Raw genomic sequence first — 17,207 nt, 5'->3', positions numbered from 1 at the left:
AACTTTCCTTTGAATACTGAATGACAGAAATATTTTATTTACCTAACGGTATATGTTTTCTGGTCCACTGACTTCTTTTTTAGTATCTTTGTCCAAAGAGTGTAAGTCCAGGATTCATTCAATATTCTGTTAAATAACTAGAGTAATCCATGTATGAAGTAACAAAAAACGTTTTTAGTTACCAATAAGGAGATTCTGTCTGGGACTAAAAAGAGAAATCTGGGGCCATGTGGTTGATACTCATTCTGGATCTAAAATGATTTTTGTTATGGAAGCAATCAATTGTGGAAACTAGCCTATACTTTTATCATTCAGGGAAACTGAGTACAGCACAGTTTATATTGTCATATTTTGCTTTTCAACATTTTCAAGTTTAGTATTTGCAACATTACAAAATCTGTAAACTTTAAAAATACTTATTCACCACATGGTGAACCTATTTTTATATTAAGATTATAACATATTTATGTGCACTTAAAATACTACAGAAATAAAGTCTTTATTCAATAACTATTGATCGGCTGTGAACTACATCCCCAAAACCTCTTACTGTCTTTATATCGGGGGTGGTCATATTGTTAGAAATTAACTAAGGTCTTAAGAATGTATATTATTCTTAGTGTTTGCTTTTTACTCATAATCAAAGCGCTCTAATCAAAAGGGAAGAATAAAATATTTTTGATTGAGGCTCATTGGAAAAAATGTTTTATGTTCTATTCTCTGCATATAAAAGTGGTTTCACAACAAACATCTTTTGAATTTGATGAAACTGAAAAATTCTGGTGGATAATAATTAGAATTTTACATCAGAGGATATAACTATCAGTTTTTAAAATGGCTTCTTTTATATTTCAATTAAGTTTATGAAACTGAAAAACTACAGAAAAGGAAAAAAATCTACTTAAATTAGTGTAGATTAAGTGGTGACCATTATTGCAAGGGAGATACTACGTTAAGGAAATGGCTCTTTGTTTTGTTGCAAAAGTGATAAAAACACAAAAGTCAATAAAACTGTTAAAATAAGTCTCAGTAATTACCAAGATCAAAATCCACTGGCTTTTTATTAAACATGAACTTTTGTTCTGCCTTCTGCAATACGTAAATAGTGCTGACAATTGGTTTGTGAGGCATTTGCTACAATAAAATGTAATTGTATCATGAGAGAAAGGTGACAATCAGGAGATCATGAAAAAATTACATATTCTCACTGGTAGTTAATTAGCCATGCAAAACCTCCTCAAACAGATATTCTCTTCTATTAGGAATGATTACTATGCAGGCCTACAGATGTCAATACCACAGTCATTCAAATACTTCTTTCCCTACTAATTGAAGGTTGTAAAGCTCTGGTGCCAAGGTTTTGCTTCCAAAGAGCTAATTTATGACTAGAAGGATATTTTATGTCTTCAGTTGCAGCAGCTACAAAATTCAGCAAATCAGAACCATCTGTGCACTGATACTTGACTCACCATCCATCTAGCGGCCTATCAGTCACGTTAGTTTGCATCCTGCATTCTTGGCTCATGAACACTTGTGATGATCCAAAGTTCATAAGAAATATTAAAAATGAATGGCATCCTGACCCTACCTTATTGCACATGCATCGGGGAGAAAAAGCCCTCCCTACAGGTTTTGCATGTGGATCGTGTCCAGGAAGGACTGGACAGTTTAGTTGCCTGTCCAGTAGCACTGCTCACAGGAATCTCAGGTTTCCCCCACCCTGTAAAAAATGTTTTAAATCCTAATTCTTGTGTATTGTTTCAAGTTCTCTCTCTCTTTTTTTAAGTCAGTGGGAAGATAACAGAGTATAGGAGAAAAGGGTAACTTAAAACTTTTTAAAAGGTTATTTTTGTAGATTGATATATCAGTGCATACAAGCAGTCTGGTTAAACCTAAGAATACCATCATTATCACCCCCAAATTATGGAATTATGGCCAAACTGGCAAACAAAAGCAGAGGGCAATAACCAAAGAAATCTGAAGAAAAGCAACGAATAAAGGTTGTCCTGAATAAAGTCAGATTAGCCTTTAATCTTACCCTGGTCGTGTCTCTGTGACCTCAGCGACTGCTTTATTTCTTTAATAGTACCCTAAATAGGCCATGGATCCTACTGTTTTTCTCTAAGAGACAATAGGTCAAAAGAACTTGCAACAAAATTTCCTGGAGCTCAGTTAGGAGAAATAGGAATTAAATGTAATAAGCAAGAAAGTGGGTTGTCAGACTCCCTCTGAGACCCAAAACAACTTCATTTGGTAGAAAAGCCTCACAGAAGGTAATCGTAGGATCCCAGGGACTACGTTACTTACTTTTTGATTGTTTGGAGTATCCACATTCACACTCTCTCCTTTAGTGGAAAATTCCAATGGTCCTAAAGGTGTTCCACCTGGGTTCAGAATTTTCTTGAGCATTTGATAGTTTGGCTTTTCATCATATGCTAAATTATGAGCACATACCAAATACTGGGCTATTTCACCTGTGAAGTGTAAATTTTTTTTACATGTTATTCGTAATTGGCAAGAATTGTCAAGACTCCAATATCATCAAAATCTCTCTATTCTCTCTTACACATGCACACAACACACATCCTGAAGAAACTAAGAATAAACAATTCGATGCAAAGCACTTTTCAAATGATGTCCAAAAATGACTGAAATATAGTGACTTAGAGATTTGACAAGATGGGAGAAACTGGTAATTTTTTTACACATCTTTGTTGATATGTTTACATTTCACTAATCTTATCAAAGGAAGCAAATTTTAAAATTATAGTTAGTGAGTTTGATTTATGAAGTGCAACTACTAAGAACTACATGAATAATATAATAGACCAGACATGCTTCATACTTTATGTTGAAGTTTTAAAAATTCAGTTAAAAACAAGTGTTACTTATTATAAACCTCCTTACTTCAACGGAAAAAAAAATTACTGCAAGTTTTAATTCAGGCTTTGATTTTGAGATTATAAAAGTACATTTAGAGGGATGCCTGGGTGGCTCAGTCAGTTGAGCGTCCGACTTCGGCTCAGGTCATGATCTCACGGTTTGTGAGTTCAAGCGCGGAGTCGGGCTCTGTGCTGACAGCTCAGAGCCTGGAGCCTGCTTCAGATTCTGTGTCTCCCCCTCTCTCTGCCCCTCCCCTGCTCATGCTCTACGTCCCTCTGTCTCTCAATAATAAATAAACGTAAAAAATTTTTTTAAAGTACATTTAGAAATGAGCTTGAATTCTAGGTTTTTAGCCATGACTAATTTTAGAATTCATTGAACCTCCCTGGAGTCCTCCACACCTAGCTAGCCTAGTGCATTCACTAGTGCATTCATTATATAGCCTTTCTGATTTAGAGCAGAAGGGTAAAATGTTGCTACATTTTCTTTTCAAGTTTGTTTGTTTATTTTGAGAAAGAGAGAGTGCAAGTGGGAAAGGGGCAGAGAGAGGGGGACAGAGGGAATCCCACGCAGACTCCCTGCTGTCAGTGTGGAGCCCAGTGTGGGGCTCGAACTCACAAACTGTGAGATCATGACTGAAGCCAAAACCCAGAGTCAGATGCTGAACGGACTGAGCCACCCAGGCATCCCTAATCTTTTTCTAATGTAATCTCTTCCCTAGAACTGTAGTAACCCCCTTCCCCCTGCCAGAAACTATGAACTACAAACTTCTAAATACAAGCAGAATTAGTAACCCAAAGTTACAAATATAGCTGCCTTAAAACAAATGTAGTTTGCATTTTTGTTTCAGATGGAGATTCAATCTAAAATCCAGACACAAGTTAAGTGATCATACCATATACTGTTTAAAATCTGGCATGTTTTCATTTGTTCACAGAGATGTTTAGATACTCCACTTTTTACAAGCTTTTCCCCTTCAAAAACTTATTACTGACACAGACACAAGTACCTCTTACTAAGTTGTTTATATTCCCATGGCAGGGAAAATCTGGGAAGCTTTGTGGGTTGGCAGGAGTGACTTCCTAATCCTTCCTTTCCCCTCCAGGCCCACCTCCATTCCAGTGGGGAACCACGGACCCTGGGTTTATCTCCCTATGGGGAAGAATTCCAAAAGGAACAGTCACCATCCTGTTCCTCTATGAAAGTCAGAGTGACCATTTTATACCATATTGTCCATAGCCATTTTCTAGGAATATAAGGCTACTGTGGCGAAAATGAGAACTCTTAGCTCCAGGTTTTTTTGGTTTTGTTTTTTAGGTTTTTCTTTTTTCTTTTCTTTTCTTTTCTTTTCTTTTCTTTTCTTTTCTTTTCTTCCTTCCCTTTCTTTTGATACTTAGGCAATTATAATGCAACCTACTTTTTCCCCTAATGTCTAAGATATACCAAATTCTGTTCTCTAACATTTGATCAAACAGATCTCTATTAGCTGGCAAGTAGTTATAACTCATGTTTCCAGAAGCCCATTGGGGAGGTTTGATTGCTGAAGGGATGATTAAAAAGAAAATGAGATTAAATTACATTCACTGTTATTCTAATGTAAATATTCTGTTGTTCTTTGGCCCTTTCAAGATTGGTAAGCCAGGTTTGGCATATATTATTATAATTCTATTAACCAAAATATCCCAAATGGAGGAGAGAGCTGAATAATCGGGGAGAAGTTTTCACAGGTCACCGTTAGAAGGCAATGGAAGATCCTGGCACTGCACCAATGGACAGCAGCTGTGCGGCAAAGCCTTCATGGGTCTGGGGCTTGGAAAAATGAGGCATCGGTGAGGTAGGAAAAGGAGAGAAAGAACCGCCCTCTTATAAATTCATTATTATCAACCTGAAGCTTAGACTATTGTGATGTATTACTGCTTTAAATGTGAGCCTTCCAAGATCTAGATTTATTATATTAAGTATACTTTTTAATTTACTAGCATATTTCTGGAGCTATAAAACAAAATGCTTTGGGTAGTATGAAATGGTGATATTCTTGAATCATCTGCTTTTAAGCTAATGAAATATGAAGTATCATTACTATCAATAAATACAAACTTTTCAAACTATTATTATTACACTGAACTAGACATGCGTGTTTCAACCTCTGTGGTGGTTTTATTTCATAAGCTGCCTTAGTAATAAACCTTTTATAAATCGGATTAATTGTCATGCTTGCAATACCCACTCCTCAGCACGACCAACTAAGGGATCTTCAGTTAATAGTAAAGTTTCAAAGTTTTATGCTTTAGAAACAGAAATCTGCATTTTATAAAATAATAGGATGGTCTCAAATAAATGGTTTGTACTGAAAATGGGGGACCGGGCACTCCTGTCATTTCTCATTATCATCCAAATCTTCTGATCTCCAGTAATAGAAGTGTCCCGAGTATACACAGGTCCACAGGCATTTATCTTGTGGGACCCAGGGCATCTGGGCTTTCTTTTCCATTCCAGAACAGTTAGTTGCCTTTTGTGCAGGAGGGGCAGAAAAGGTAAAGGAGATACACAGTGAAAAAAAATTTTTTTGACATCTCCCATCTCTCTTTTTTGCTGTCTTATTGAGTAAAACATAAACGGTATAACTTGGTCAAAATGTCAATAAGCATATTAGCCAAGAAAGAATATTGGCATTTGAACCACATCACTCAGTGCAGTTACAGAAAGGAAAAGCCTTCAGTCCATCCCCTGACCCCCAGGAGAATACTCCCCCTATGGCACCTCCATCAGAAGAGGGACCACAGAAAGTGGGAAGCAGGAGGCACAACACTGGGGCAGGCTTAGGACTTGGGGAATAGAGGTGGAAAAGCAGAACTGCTTTGTTCTTCTTTCGTTTCCCATGGAAATGAACATTTTCGTTTCTTGTCAAAGAAGGGCTATAAATATAAGTTTAAGATGATTTAACTCTACTTTTAAACTCTCAGATGGAAACTGATGCTATTTGACCTTATCTAGAGGGTCAGCGTACACATTTACTTTCATAAGTCAGCTAAAAGCTAACGTTGAGATTACCCAATATAGAGAGAGAACAAGGTTCTTTCTGCTTATCTGTCTCTGAGAAAAAGTGAGGCTGACAATAGAAGGGACTCTTTTCTCTAAGACAATCGAACTCATTTGCTAAATTGGTGAACTACCTGCCATGCATGCATATGCAAACGACAGGCACTTGGGTAATTCTGAATTGACTATTTTTACTGATAATACTGTCAATTTAAAGAATTCCAAAACAATCCATACTAACTCAAAAGAGAAAACCATTTAATGAAATTTATCTTCAAATCCCGAGGTTATATGCCTTTGCTAATCCAAAATTTTTTTGCAGGCTGTTCAGAGCGCAAACCCTGAAGGGTTCAGCGATGCAAGTGTTCAATGATTTGGTTATTTTATTTTATTTTTATTTTATTTTTTTAAGTTTATTTATTTTGAGAGAGAGAAAGCGAGAGAGTACAAGCGGAGGAGGGGCAGAGAGAAGGAGAGGCAGAATCCCAAGCAGGCTCTGCACCATCAGCACAGAGCCCCGTGTGGAGCTCGAACTCAGCAAGATCATGACCTGAGCCGAGATCCAATCAGATGCTTAACCAACTGTGCCACCTAGGCACCCCAATGATTTGTTTTTTTTAAATTAATGATTGAAGGTGCTCTTTCCTTAGATCAACTTTATCTTCTTTGAACAATATGAAGAGGAACAAAAACAGAACGTCAACTCTAAAAATACTAGATACAGTTGACTATTAAACCTGTATATGATACCCCCTCCCCTGCCAAAAAAAAAAAAAAAAAAAAATCAGTCAACAAAGCCTAGAACACTGCCTAAATATTTTCTTGTAGCATTCTTGAGTTCTAATGTCAAAGAAGATGTAAACATTCTCTTCCGTAGCAACTTATCTGTAACCCTGTGTAGGGTTTTCTCCGACCCATGTGGCAGTGGGAGAGTGTGGGTTAAGCAAAAGCTGTAAAACAAGAGTGACAAATGTGGTGACGTGTAAATCACATAGGAGAAGGTAGAAGTTATCATTTGACTTACAGCAACTGCTTCCGGAAGGAGCCCATTTAAGCACTGACTCAGGAAGCTCATCCAACAGACTAAAATGAAGTAGAGTAATACACAATGAATTTGTTTGTAATCCTGCGATTTGTTGTTTTGATTAGAAAACAAAATTCAAATTCTGTGTTGGTGGGTCACCCATATTGTGACTTTCAATATTTTTTTCACCCACCTGTTATGGATAAGAGGGTAAGTGGAGGTGGAGGGGATCCCTCCATTCTCATTGACCAATTTTATATCAATCACCTAGAAACTAAATGTAGATTTATACTATAAATGTTTGCATTCGAAGTTTGTAATACAAAAGTAGGGATATCCATCATGATTTTTTCTTAAAAACAAGAAAAAATACATAGGAAAATTCTATCTGGATTTTCAGGAGATTTTTCCTCAGGTACTTACCACTGGGGAGGGGCAAATTATTTATTTATGTATACCGTTCCCCAGTGGTAGCAGTATATGCTATCCTATGATTCGAGAGGTTAACATTAAATAACCAAACAACAAAACCAACAAGAAAAGTCATTTTTCTAACTCTTTCCAGTGTTTAGACTGAACAAGTACAATTCTTTTAAGTTGCTTCATCCACCAGTAATATAAACATGCAACTAAAATTACTGACATGAATGTCTGATTGACAAACTCAGGCCCAGGCAGAATTGCAACAATAAATTCACTGATCTAATATTACCCTATGTCAGGTAGATAAAAGGCATAGGGAGATAAAGTATTATGACTGTATACGCAAGCATGCCCTTACAAGGAAATTCAGAGTATGCCTTCTTAGCAGCTGAATGAATTATGATTATATAATATCAGAAGTTTAAAAATGTCTGTAGCTTATCTTAATTATAAACTTCATTATGTATCAGCTTCACTGGCTTATAGATTTATATTAGTAATTAAATAAAAATGAAGATATTAATATACATAAGGATCCCCAAAATGGAAATAGAGGTTATGTTTATTAACATTATATTTTATTATTTTACATGATACACTATTTTTGTATTTGAATATACACACATAGGCATATTCTTTAGATACCCACAATGAATTCAACTACATATGTATATTCTTAAAAGATTACAACAAATCATATTCATAAGTTTTCTTAAGAGAAAAAATACACATAAACACTAAAATTAAAATGTGAGCCTTTTAAATATAGTACATTATTCAAATCAGGTAAACTGAGGTTAAAAACTGGATATCCAGATTGCTTATACATGCCCATTACTGTGCTTTGACTTGACCCATACATTGAAGAGTGTTGGTTAATATGGACACATTAATCACTGCAGTAAAAAACTGATTAGATAGTTCTAATATTGACTTATATGAATGTGTTTGTTTGGGGTAAGGGACTAGGATGGTCAAGATTCCAGGCAGAGAAATATTTCATATAATATATCCATACTTACAAATGTAACCTGCATTACTTTGCATCTGCAGGCTATATCCTCTCTATCAGGCACTGACACCACGCTTAATTTGAAGACTGATTTCAAATCAGACTGATTTACCCCTTCTGTAAACTTCTGTTGGGACTCACCCTGCTTAAAACATAGCTGCCTTTTCCAATCACAATATTACACGTGTGGATAACTACTGTTGAGCATATCCTAGTATATAATGAAAAACTGGCTATTCTGTGCTGCATGCAATTGCTTTCTGTTAAGCCTTATCAGTGAGAAATTAGTAAAATAGTAACATACTCTGTTCTCAGTCTGACCTAGTTCTCTGCTAACAGATTCTAGATGAGAAGAATTGAATGAGGAATATTAAAAGTGTTTATGTGGTTGCAAGATTATCTCTTATATAAATACCTTATATAAAAGTTTTGTTTGTTTCTTCCTTAAGAAACAAAACTTCCCTCCAAGATACAGAATTAAGAAAGAGGCATACTGCTCTCACTTGAAAAATACAAGCCCAATTTGTCCCATTTCTCGTTGTTGCTTTGCCCAGTTAATATCAACCCCACCGAACTCAGACTGCCTCCTTATACATGTACAATGCTAATTTGAAAATACTCTTCCTTGAAAAGACTACCACCTAGAATCTAAGCTTTGGAAAACACCATGTAAAAGAACAAACACTTCACTTTATGTTTTGCATGACAACTCACATACATGCGATTTCATAGGTGTCTTCTTAATTGATTTTATGTCTGTAAGGTGTTTGGTTTTTCAAAAAATAGTTTTCAAATTTCAGAAATTTGCCTTGGTTCTCAGACTAGGAGAATGGCAATCTTCTCTGGGATATTTACTCCCTTTAATGTATCCCTTCAGACCTGCCGCTGTACGTGATGGAATACTTGAAAATGTGTACTTTGTTTTAGCAGTCTGAACAGCCACAGGGTCCCGCAGGCTCCGCTCCCAGGGCAGTCTCCCACATAACCACCGCAGCAGGCAGTAGCCGAGGGTTTCGAGGTCACTTCGTCTGGACAGGGCTAGAGGAGGAAGCATTGAGAAAGAAACATGAGGGACAAGCAAGTTTTGAGACAGAGAGAAATTGTCGAATGAACTACCACTGATGAAATACGAAAAAGCCAAATGGGCAAATGTGTTTTGTTTGTTCAGCTGGACTAAAACTTAAACGCCCAGGCTTTTGGCCCCAGTCCACAGACAGGCAGTGACTTGTTGCTGTTGAAAGTAAGGGTCAGTTTCCTCACCTCCTCCAACTTCATCCTTCCTTAGTCTGGCCTGTCACATGAACTTGATCTCCATGGCCTCTGACATGATCCAGACAACCCATAACCTGGCACCAACACTTTCTCAAAGAGCCAAGCAGTAAAACAAAGAAATAAATGTCTGCAGCTAAATTGCTAACATATGTTCCAGGAAGTCCATGGGGTCTGCGTTGGTCATGCAGAGACCCTTTGAGTGCAGACTAAACACTGATGGCCTTTCCTGTTCCACTCACACTGGGAGCATTTGATGTTGGAAGAATATGACAAAACTGCCATCTAGTGTGCAGTATTAAAAAACAGGTCTGTCGTTAAGATTTTTCAATTAAATGAAAGTACAGGGTAAAAAATGCCTCCTGCTTTTAGGTATCCGGTTCTAAAATTTTACAAATATTTTTAGATATATAAGCAGTGCCAAGCTAAAATTCTGGCCAAATATCCTGAACAGAAATATAAAGGTGAGGCAATGATGTGCATGGGGTAGAGGCAGAGGTGGTTGGATACAGATTTTTGAAGTCAAACAGAGGCTTTCAGAATTTACAATAAGATGGCTTTTCATCAAAAAATACAGAAGAACATTTCAGGCCACTGTAAGTATCATTTATATCAAACTATTAAATGCTGTAGACCGATTTTATCATAATTTTATATATTTTTTAAAATACCTATTTCAAAAGATGGACAATGAAATCTAATATAAGTAAAAAAATATATAACAAATACTACTGAAATAATGATTAACACATTAATGAGATCCCACAAAATGATCTCATTTTTTTTTATAACCATTTCAAATTGTCATAAAACAATGGGCTGGTATTTACATTTCTGCCATTACTTGAATGTTCATCTGTGTAGGGAAATAAAATCTCCTAAGTGCAGTATGTGGCTGTTAAACCTGCTGTAAACAGGTATCCTATTTTATTATCTTTCATTAAATAAACTCTGAAAAGTCACTCAGGAAACTTAGTTTTTAATTTAAAAAGTCACCTACTAAGAAGAATGCTGCTAGCACATCATAACTACTTTTGGTTACCATACACAAGTTATAATAAAAGCAGAAGACAAGATTAACTCTTACACATACGCGATCTTAACTGCTATTAGAGTATTGGATTATTAAAGGCCCTCCAATTGAGCAGAATGCTACAGTCCCATGGGTACTGTTTACTTTCTTCACAAGCTTCAACAATGTCCTAATGCAAGACTTGGCTCTCCTATTCAAAGAAAAACACAATCTCTACCACGCTGGTTGGTACTGATTTCTTCAGTAATAAATCTCCCGCTAATAATGGAATGGCTCCATTTATACAGATGTGTTCACAAGTCCCTTTTCCATTATGGCAATTCGCGATTACCACCACTTTAAATTCACATCCCCTAATTTTCAAAAAATAATTTTCAAAGAAAATATATATTCTGGCACCTGTTTGGACAACATAGGCTACACACAAGAGGCCCCTGGAGGAAAAATGATTAGAATTAAAATGGAATGAATCTTCCCATCACTTTCCCACCCTTCAACTGAGGGATGAATTGATATGAAGTTGTAAGTAATGACAAATCATTTAGATTTCTGAAGTCAATTTTTCATAAACTGGTCTTCCATTGAAATAGCCCTGTGAGAGTTAACTTTTACTTCACTATTATAATTAAAATACATGATCAAATTTTTCAACCTTTATTTTGTTTTATTGCACATATGCATTGATAATTTTAGTTAGGTAAATGTTTTACTATTTCCACTAAAATACATGTAATGTTAAAAAAAAATCCTATAGTCACTCTTTCGCACCATTAAAAAGATAACTCTCCCTGAAATTCCCTCTCAGAGAAACAAATTACAAAGGTCTATGTGTTTTAATGAAGTTCACCTCTAAGACCTAATGATTAGGTCTTCTTCCATCTACTATACAGAAAAAGCATGTTAAATTAATTAAAAATAAATATTCTAGATGACAATATTAGCATATGTGTGGGTATAATTAACAGAATGATCATATAGCTTTAATTGACGTTAAAATGCATCATCAAAATAGAGATGATATTACAAAAGTATAATAATTCTAGATAACAATAATAATATTAATAATCCAATCCAATCCCAGGAAATGGAATTTTGTATATGTACCATACAGTATAATTGGATAGTTGGATAGTCTATTTCCTGTTTATCTGGAAAAAATTAAAATGCATAAAATAAAAAAATAAGAATTTATTATATCTAAAAATAAATATTAATATCTAACTATAAAAATATTTTTATAATTTGAAAGTTAAAATATATTATGAACTATTTTGTTTCTGTAGAATTTGTATCTCTGTATAATTTATTATAATAAAGTTCCTCAGTTGAATTTGATAATTAATGTAATCATTAACAGTATATTTTCACGTAGATTTCCTAAAAAATCAAACTTTTACTTATTCTGAGCTACTGCTCAGAAATGTGGCAAGATTCAGTTATTAATATTTTTCTTCTATACTCTCTTAGTTTTATTTTATAATTTTTTTAAACATTTATTTGTTTTTGAAAGAGAGAGAGAGAGGGAGGGACAGAGAGGGAGAGAGGGTGTGAGTGGGGTAGGGGCAGAAAGAGGGAGACAGAGGGTCCAAAGCAGGGGCCACACTGTGAGTGCAAAAGCCCCATGTGGACCTTGAACTCATGACCAACAGTGAGAGCACGACCTGAGCCAAAATCAAGAGTCACTTGATCAAATCAAGGCTGCCCAACCAACTGAGCCACCCAGGGGCCCCTCTCTTATTAGTTTTAAAATAAAATTTAGCATCTAGTTTTTATTTAGCTTATTACTATGGAGCAATGCAAATGACTCTTTATTGAAAGCCTGTTGTATTCTCAATTGTTTAACATTTCTAAATTATGAAGTACTGCCAAGAGTAACAGCAATTTAAAAAAAGCACAGGTGTGGCTTGAATGCCATTTCATGAAAAAGCAGATTCCAGAAAGAGTGGACACTAGAATGCATAATGAAAATAAAAATAGTTAATATGATTTATGGATCTGCTAATGTGCCAGCCTGGGAGGGGTAGAGATAGAGAGAGACAGAGAATCCCAAGCAGGCTCTGTGGTATCCAGGCAGAGCCTGAGACGGGGCTTGATCTCAAGAACCTCGAGATCATGACCTCAGCAGAAAACCAAGAATCTCGACGTTCTTGAGATCAAGCCCCGTCTCGGGGTCTGCGTGAACACTATGGAGCCTGCCTGGGATACTCTCTCTCTCTCTCTCTCTCTCTCTCTCTGTCTCATGCTCCTGCGCTCCCATGCTTCACCCCTCTGTCTCACGCAGTAAACTTTTTTTTTTTTTTTAAAGAAAATAGATGCTCAAGAGGTTAAATAACTTTTCTTGTATCACAAAGCAAAAATTGAGAGAGCTCTGCATTGAAATCCAAATCTTTCCGAACCCCAAACCCACACTCAATCTAACAATTACATTACATCTATCATTTAACACCATTCAGACCACATTACCTTAACTACTTCTATAGTTGGGGGATTATTTGAAGCAGGCATTTTAACTTAAAATACCAAAGGACATATTGAGGCAAAGACAGCTGTTTGTCAAGGAATAAACACACAGCAGGTTCTGAGGTCTAAGCTGCCACGCTAAAAAAGTTTCCATGCAACTATCCCTTCGTGAAACAATTCCTTTCAAACTACTTCATTCTGATGAAGAAGGGTGTCTAGTTAAAACATTACTTTCTAAAAGTGTTTCGATGGTCCTGGTCCTCCGAGCTGGTATGAGAATGAGAGAAGTTCACTTAGAGAACTGGTCCTTATTCTAAAGACAAACTGGAGTAAAATTATCCAGGGTCAACTCACCAAACAGGATGAAACAGGAACTGAGGGCAAAAGAAAGTTTAAGTGTTCATCCCAAAATATATCGATTATTTGATGAAAGTATTTTCTGTTTAGTTTTATTTTTTATACAGAGTAACATGAAGTATGAAGAAAAACAAGATTTGGTAGGAAATAATAAAGTGAACTTGAAAACTTCTGCCTTAAGCAGACAGGGTTTAAATGCCCAAAACACTAGTTTCTATGCTCAGAGATGACATAAGAAAGGAGAAAATATCTGAATGAGATGTTCACCAGATGTATCAAATGGTGCCTATCTGCAGAACAAATTTAGAGCTTTCTTTTTTTCCCCCAGCTAGTTGCCTATGTTATTATATTTTGTCAATTTAGATGCATAAAGAGCTAAAAAATTTTATGGTGGCCACAATTTATTTTAATTTATTTCAATTTCAAAAAAGGGTATTAGGAAAGCAGAATGCAATGTGTCACATTTCAAATAAAATATTCAGCTCAGGTCTCTCTTATTTTTTATTATCTTTAAAAAAGTTTTTAATGAAGGGGCGTATGGGCGGCTCAGTTGGTTAGCGCCTGACTTCAGCTCAGGTCGTGACCTTGTGGTTTCTGAGTTCCAGCGCCTCGTATCTGGCTCTCTGCTGTCAGCTCAGAGCCTGGAGCCTGATTGGGATTCTGTGTCTTCCTCTCTCTCTGCCCCTCCCCCATTTGCGCTCGGTCTCTCTCTCTCTCTCTCTCTCTCTCTCTCTCTCTCCCTCCCTCCCTCCCTCCCTCCAAAAAAAAACCATCAAAAAAAAATATTTTTTTTAAAGTTGTCCATGAAACACTACTCTGTGAGGCATAGGAAACGTTACTCAACAGAGCAAAGCTTTTTTACTTTTATTTTTATTTTTTATTTTTATTTTACCCATCCCACCACCCACCTCCCCTCTGGTAACATTCATCAGTATGTTCTCTGTAGTTAAGAGTTGTTTTCTTGGTTTGCTTCCCTTTCTGTTTCTTCCCCCCTCTTCTTTACTTGTTTGTTTTGTTTCTTAAATTCCTCAAAGGTATCTTACATTTGGCCAATGTGTACTATTAACCCAAAAAAAATAGATTAAGACCTATGTTAAGACTTTAAAAGTCATGTCTAAATGTTAAAATTGGGGTATGCCATGTAGAAGGAATAGTGTCTTAATTTTTATTTATATATCAACCAAATACTATTTATAGCGGTCACATTTACCTAAAAATCGAAATCAATGGTATGTTTTTCTGACTACTAACAGGATCCAAGCTTGATGGTTTACCTTAATATCATAATTGAAAAATTATGATAATAATTGAATCATTGTTTAAGGAGATAAATATTGTATAAACCATATCATTTCCTCAAGTTTGGTAACATGAAAATGCACTCTCAGTTTATTTCACATACATTTTGTAAGCTGGAGTGCTAGATTAGGGTGAAAGGAAACTGTGCAAGAAATAACACAAGACTTGGATTTCATACACCGTAGCAACTGGCAAAAATAAAAAAAGTCTGTATCTCTTTCCTTGATACTGAATATATTACACAAACAAATGGACATTTAAAATGCAATTTAGATATCATATTTTATGGTCACCAATGATGTCAAATTAAAACAGGTATTATACACTCAATGTAGAGGTCTGAAGTATTTAAAAAAACTCAATATGTTAAATGCAGTATATCTCTGGAGAAATTAGGTATTGACTGCATGCCTCAGTGAGTAGAAAAATCTACAAAAATCCATACCACACATTGATCCAAATATTGCTTTTTAACATTACTAAGAATGTAAGAAATTTTAAAACACTATATTTGACACAGATATAATTCTCTTTAATTATCAGGCAACAAGCCCAAAATATGTCAATGTTTATACATGTTAGTGTTTATGAAGAATAAAAAATTAATAATAGAAGAGACAGATAAACCCAATGTATATTACTCTAATTTTACACTAAATGAAGCATTTGAGCCACTCAGAAAATACCTTTAGGCCATATAAGAGAACCGAGTTTAGAAGAGTAACTCCAATTTTTAAAAAGCATACGGATACACAGAGATGTAGGACAGTCCCGGAAATGCTCATCCATCTATCCATCCATCCCTGTATCCTCTATTCATAGCTTTTGGTTTGTAATAATACAAGCTGCCTTTCTTTTTACATAAAGTTGAACTAGAAAATGCTTAGGCGAAACTGCTGATTGGCACCTTATACAAACGCTTGCATTAGAAAAACCCAACTAATCCACAGAAAAATGAGAGTTAGCTCTGGTTTCCAAGTATCCACTAGAAAAAGTAGGTGAGACCAGATAGTCTGATCACATTAACAGACTTTGTTAAGTGGCTAATTCAGAAGCCAGTTTTACACGGAAGCGTGTATATTTCCCTGGGCCTGACCAGACACAGATACACCTGACGTACAGCAAATGCTTTGACAACCAGAGGTTCTACTTCCTAGAGATAACTTGTTTTGCTCTTTATGTTTTCCTTTGCATTATCTTTCTCAGTATTTATTTGATCTCACGGCTGGACTGGTAGAGAAAAGATTTTTTTTCTGAGATTAAACTACATAGTGACTGTACTGAAAAGTAAACACATGAATATTTATGAATCTGACCTTTCGCATTTACCTACAGGATTTATGGCCCTGTTTATTCTGGTTTCTACGTATGACTAAATGATTATTTCATTCCTAATAAAATCCTAAAGTAAAATGTTTTATTTTGGAAAATTAAATGCAAAACGTTAGGAATGAATAGCCTTCAAACATTTGAGGATATCAAACCCTTCACTTCTTATACCAGACTAAAATTGCACACTAAAACTTCAGCAAAAATGCATACTTATATGTATCTATGTATATATGTGGGTACACGTGCATGTATGTATGTATATATGTGTATATAGTGGACAACACAGATTTGAATTGTACGGGTCTACTTAAATGCAGATTTTTTTACAGTATAGCACTGTAAAAACCTTTTCTCTTCCTTACAATTTTCTTAGTAACGTTTTCTTTCTCTAGCTTACTTTATTGTAAGAATGCAGTATGCAATACATATAACATAAAAAACATATTAATCAACTATATTATCCGGTAAGGCTTCTGGTTATTCAGTAGGCTATTAGTGGTTAAGTTATGGGGGGTCAAAATTTATGCGTGGATTTTTGACCACATGGGGCACTGGCACCCCTAATCCTCATGATGTTTAAGGGTTAACTGTATCTATATGTCTACCTGTGCAGATATAGATATTCCTAGAAGTTTAGTGTAAATTCTATTTTAAATGCATTAAGGGAATCTATTTTTTATATGAATCTGGTGAAACCCATGATAAAAATGAATTATTCACCCTAGCATCTAACTTTTTAGCAAATACCAAAAACATGTCGTATAGGCACTTCCCTGACTATCCTCCTAGGAAGGTAATACCACCTTTCTACCATCCTTCTCAGTTCAGTCTTCTCCCCAGAGACATAGCATGCAGAAATCTGCCTGATTCATCAACACGTTTTATTATTTAGGGACGAAAAACTTAAATGGACTACAGAATAAAAAAAAATTATTTGAGTCATTCATGAAGATGGCACAATGAAAACACTGCCCTAAACTAGGGGATGACTGTTGAGGACGTTCAGAACTCAGTCCAAACACTAACTAAACCAACATGTAACAACTCTACTTCCCCTTCTGCAATCACTATGGTTT

At 35.6% G+C, this 17,207-nt stretch overlaps 1 protein-coding gene across 1 annotated transcript in view; it reads right to left on the bottom strand.

Moving 5' to 3' along the window:
• The window catches only part of VRK2 (VRK serine/threonine kinase 2), a 103,842-nt gene that overhangs the window by 18,633 nt on the left and 68,002 nt on the right, over positions 1-17,207 (bottom strand). Inside the window, exons 9-11 of the mRNA XM_030310651.1 lie at positions 9,299-9,419; positions 6,947-7,005; positions 2,308-2,474 (exon numbers count right to left, since the gene is read on the bottom strand). Of these exons, the coding sequence (XP_030166511.1) occupies positions 2,308-2,474; positions 6,947-7,005; positions 9,299-9,419 (347 nt within the window). The remainder of the gene's footprint in view (positions 1-2,307; positions 2,475-6,946; positions 7,006-9,298; positions 9,420-17,207) is intronic.

This window comes from Lynx canadensis, chromosome A3 (assembly GCF_007474595.2).
Source record: "Lynx canadensis isolate LIC74 chromosome A3, mLynCan4.pri.v2, whole genome shotgun sequence".
NCBI classification, from domain to species: Eukaryota; Metazoa; Chordata; class Mammalia; order Carnivora; family Felidae; genus Lynx; species Lynx canadensis.
This window is presented reverse-complemented; position numbering and strand designations above follow the sequence as displayed.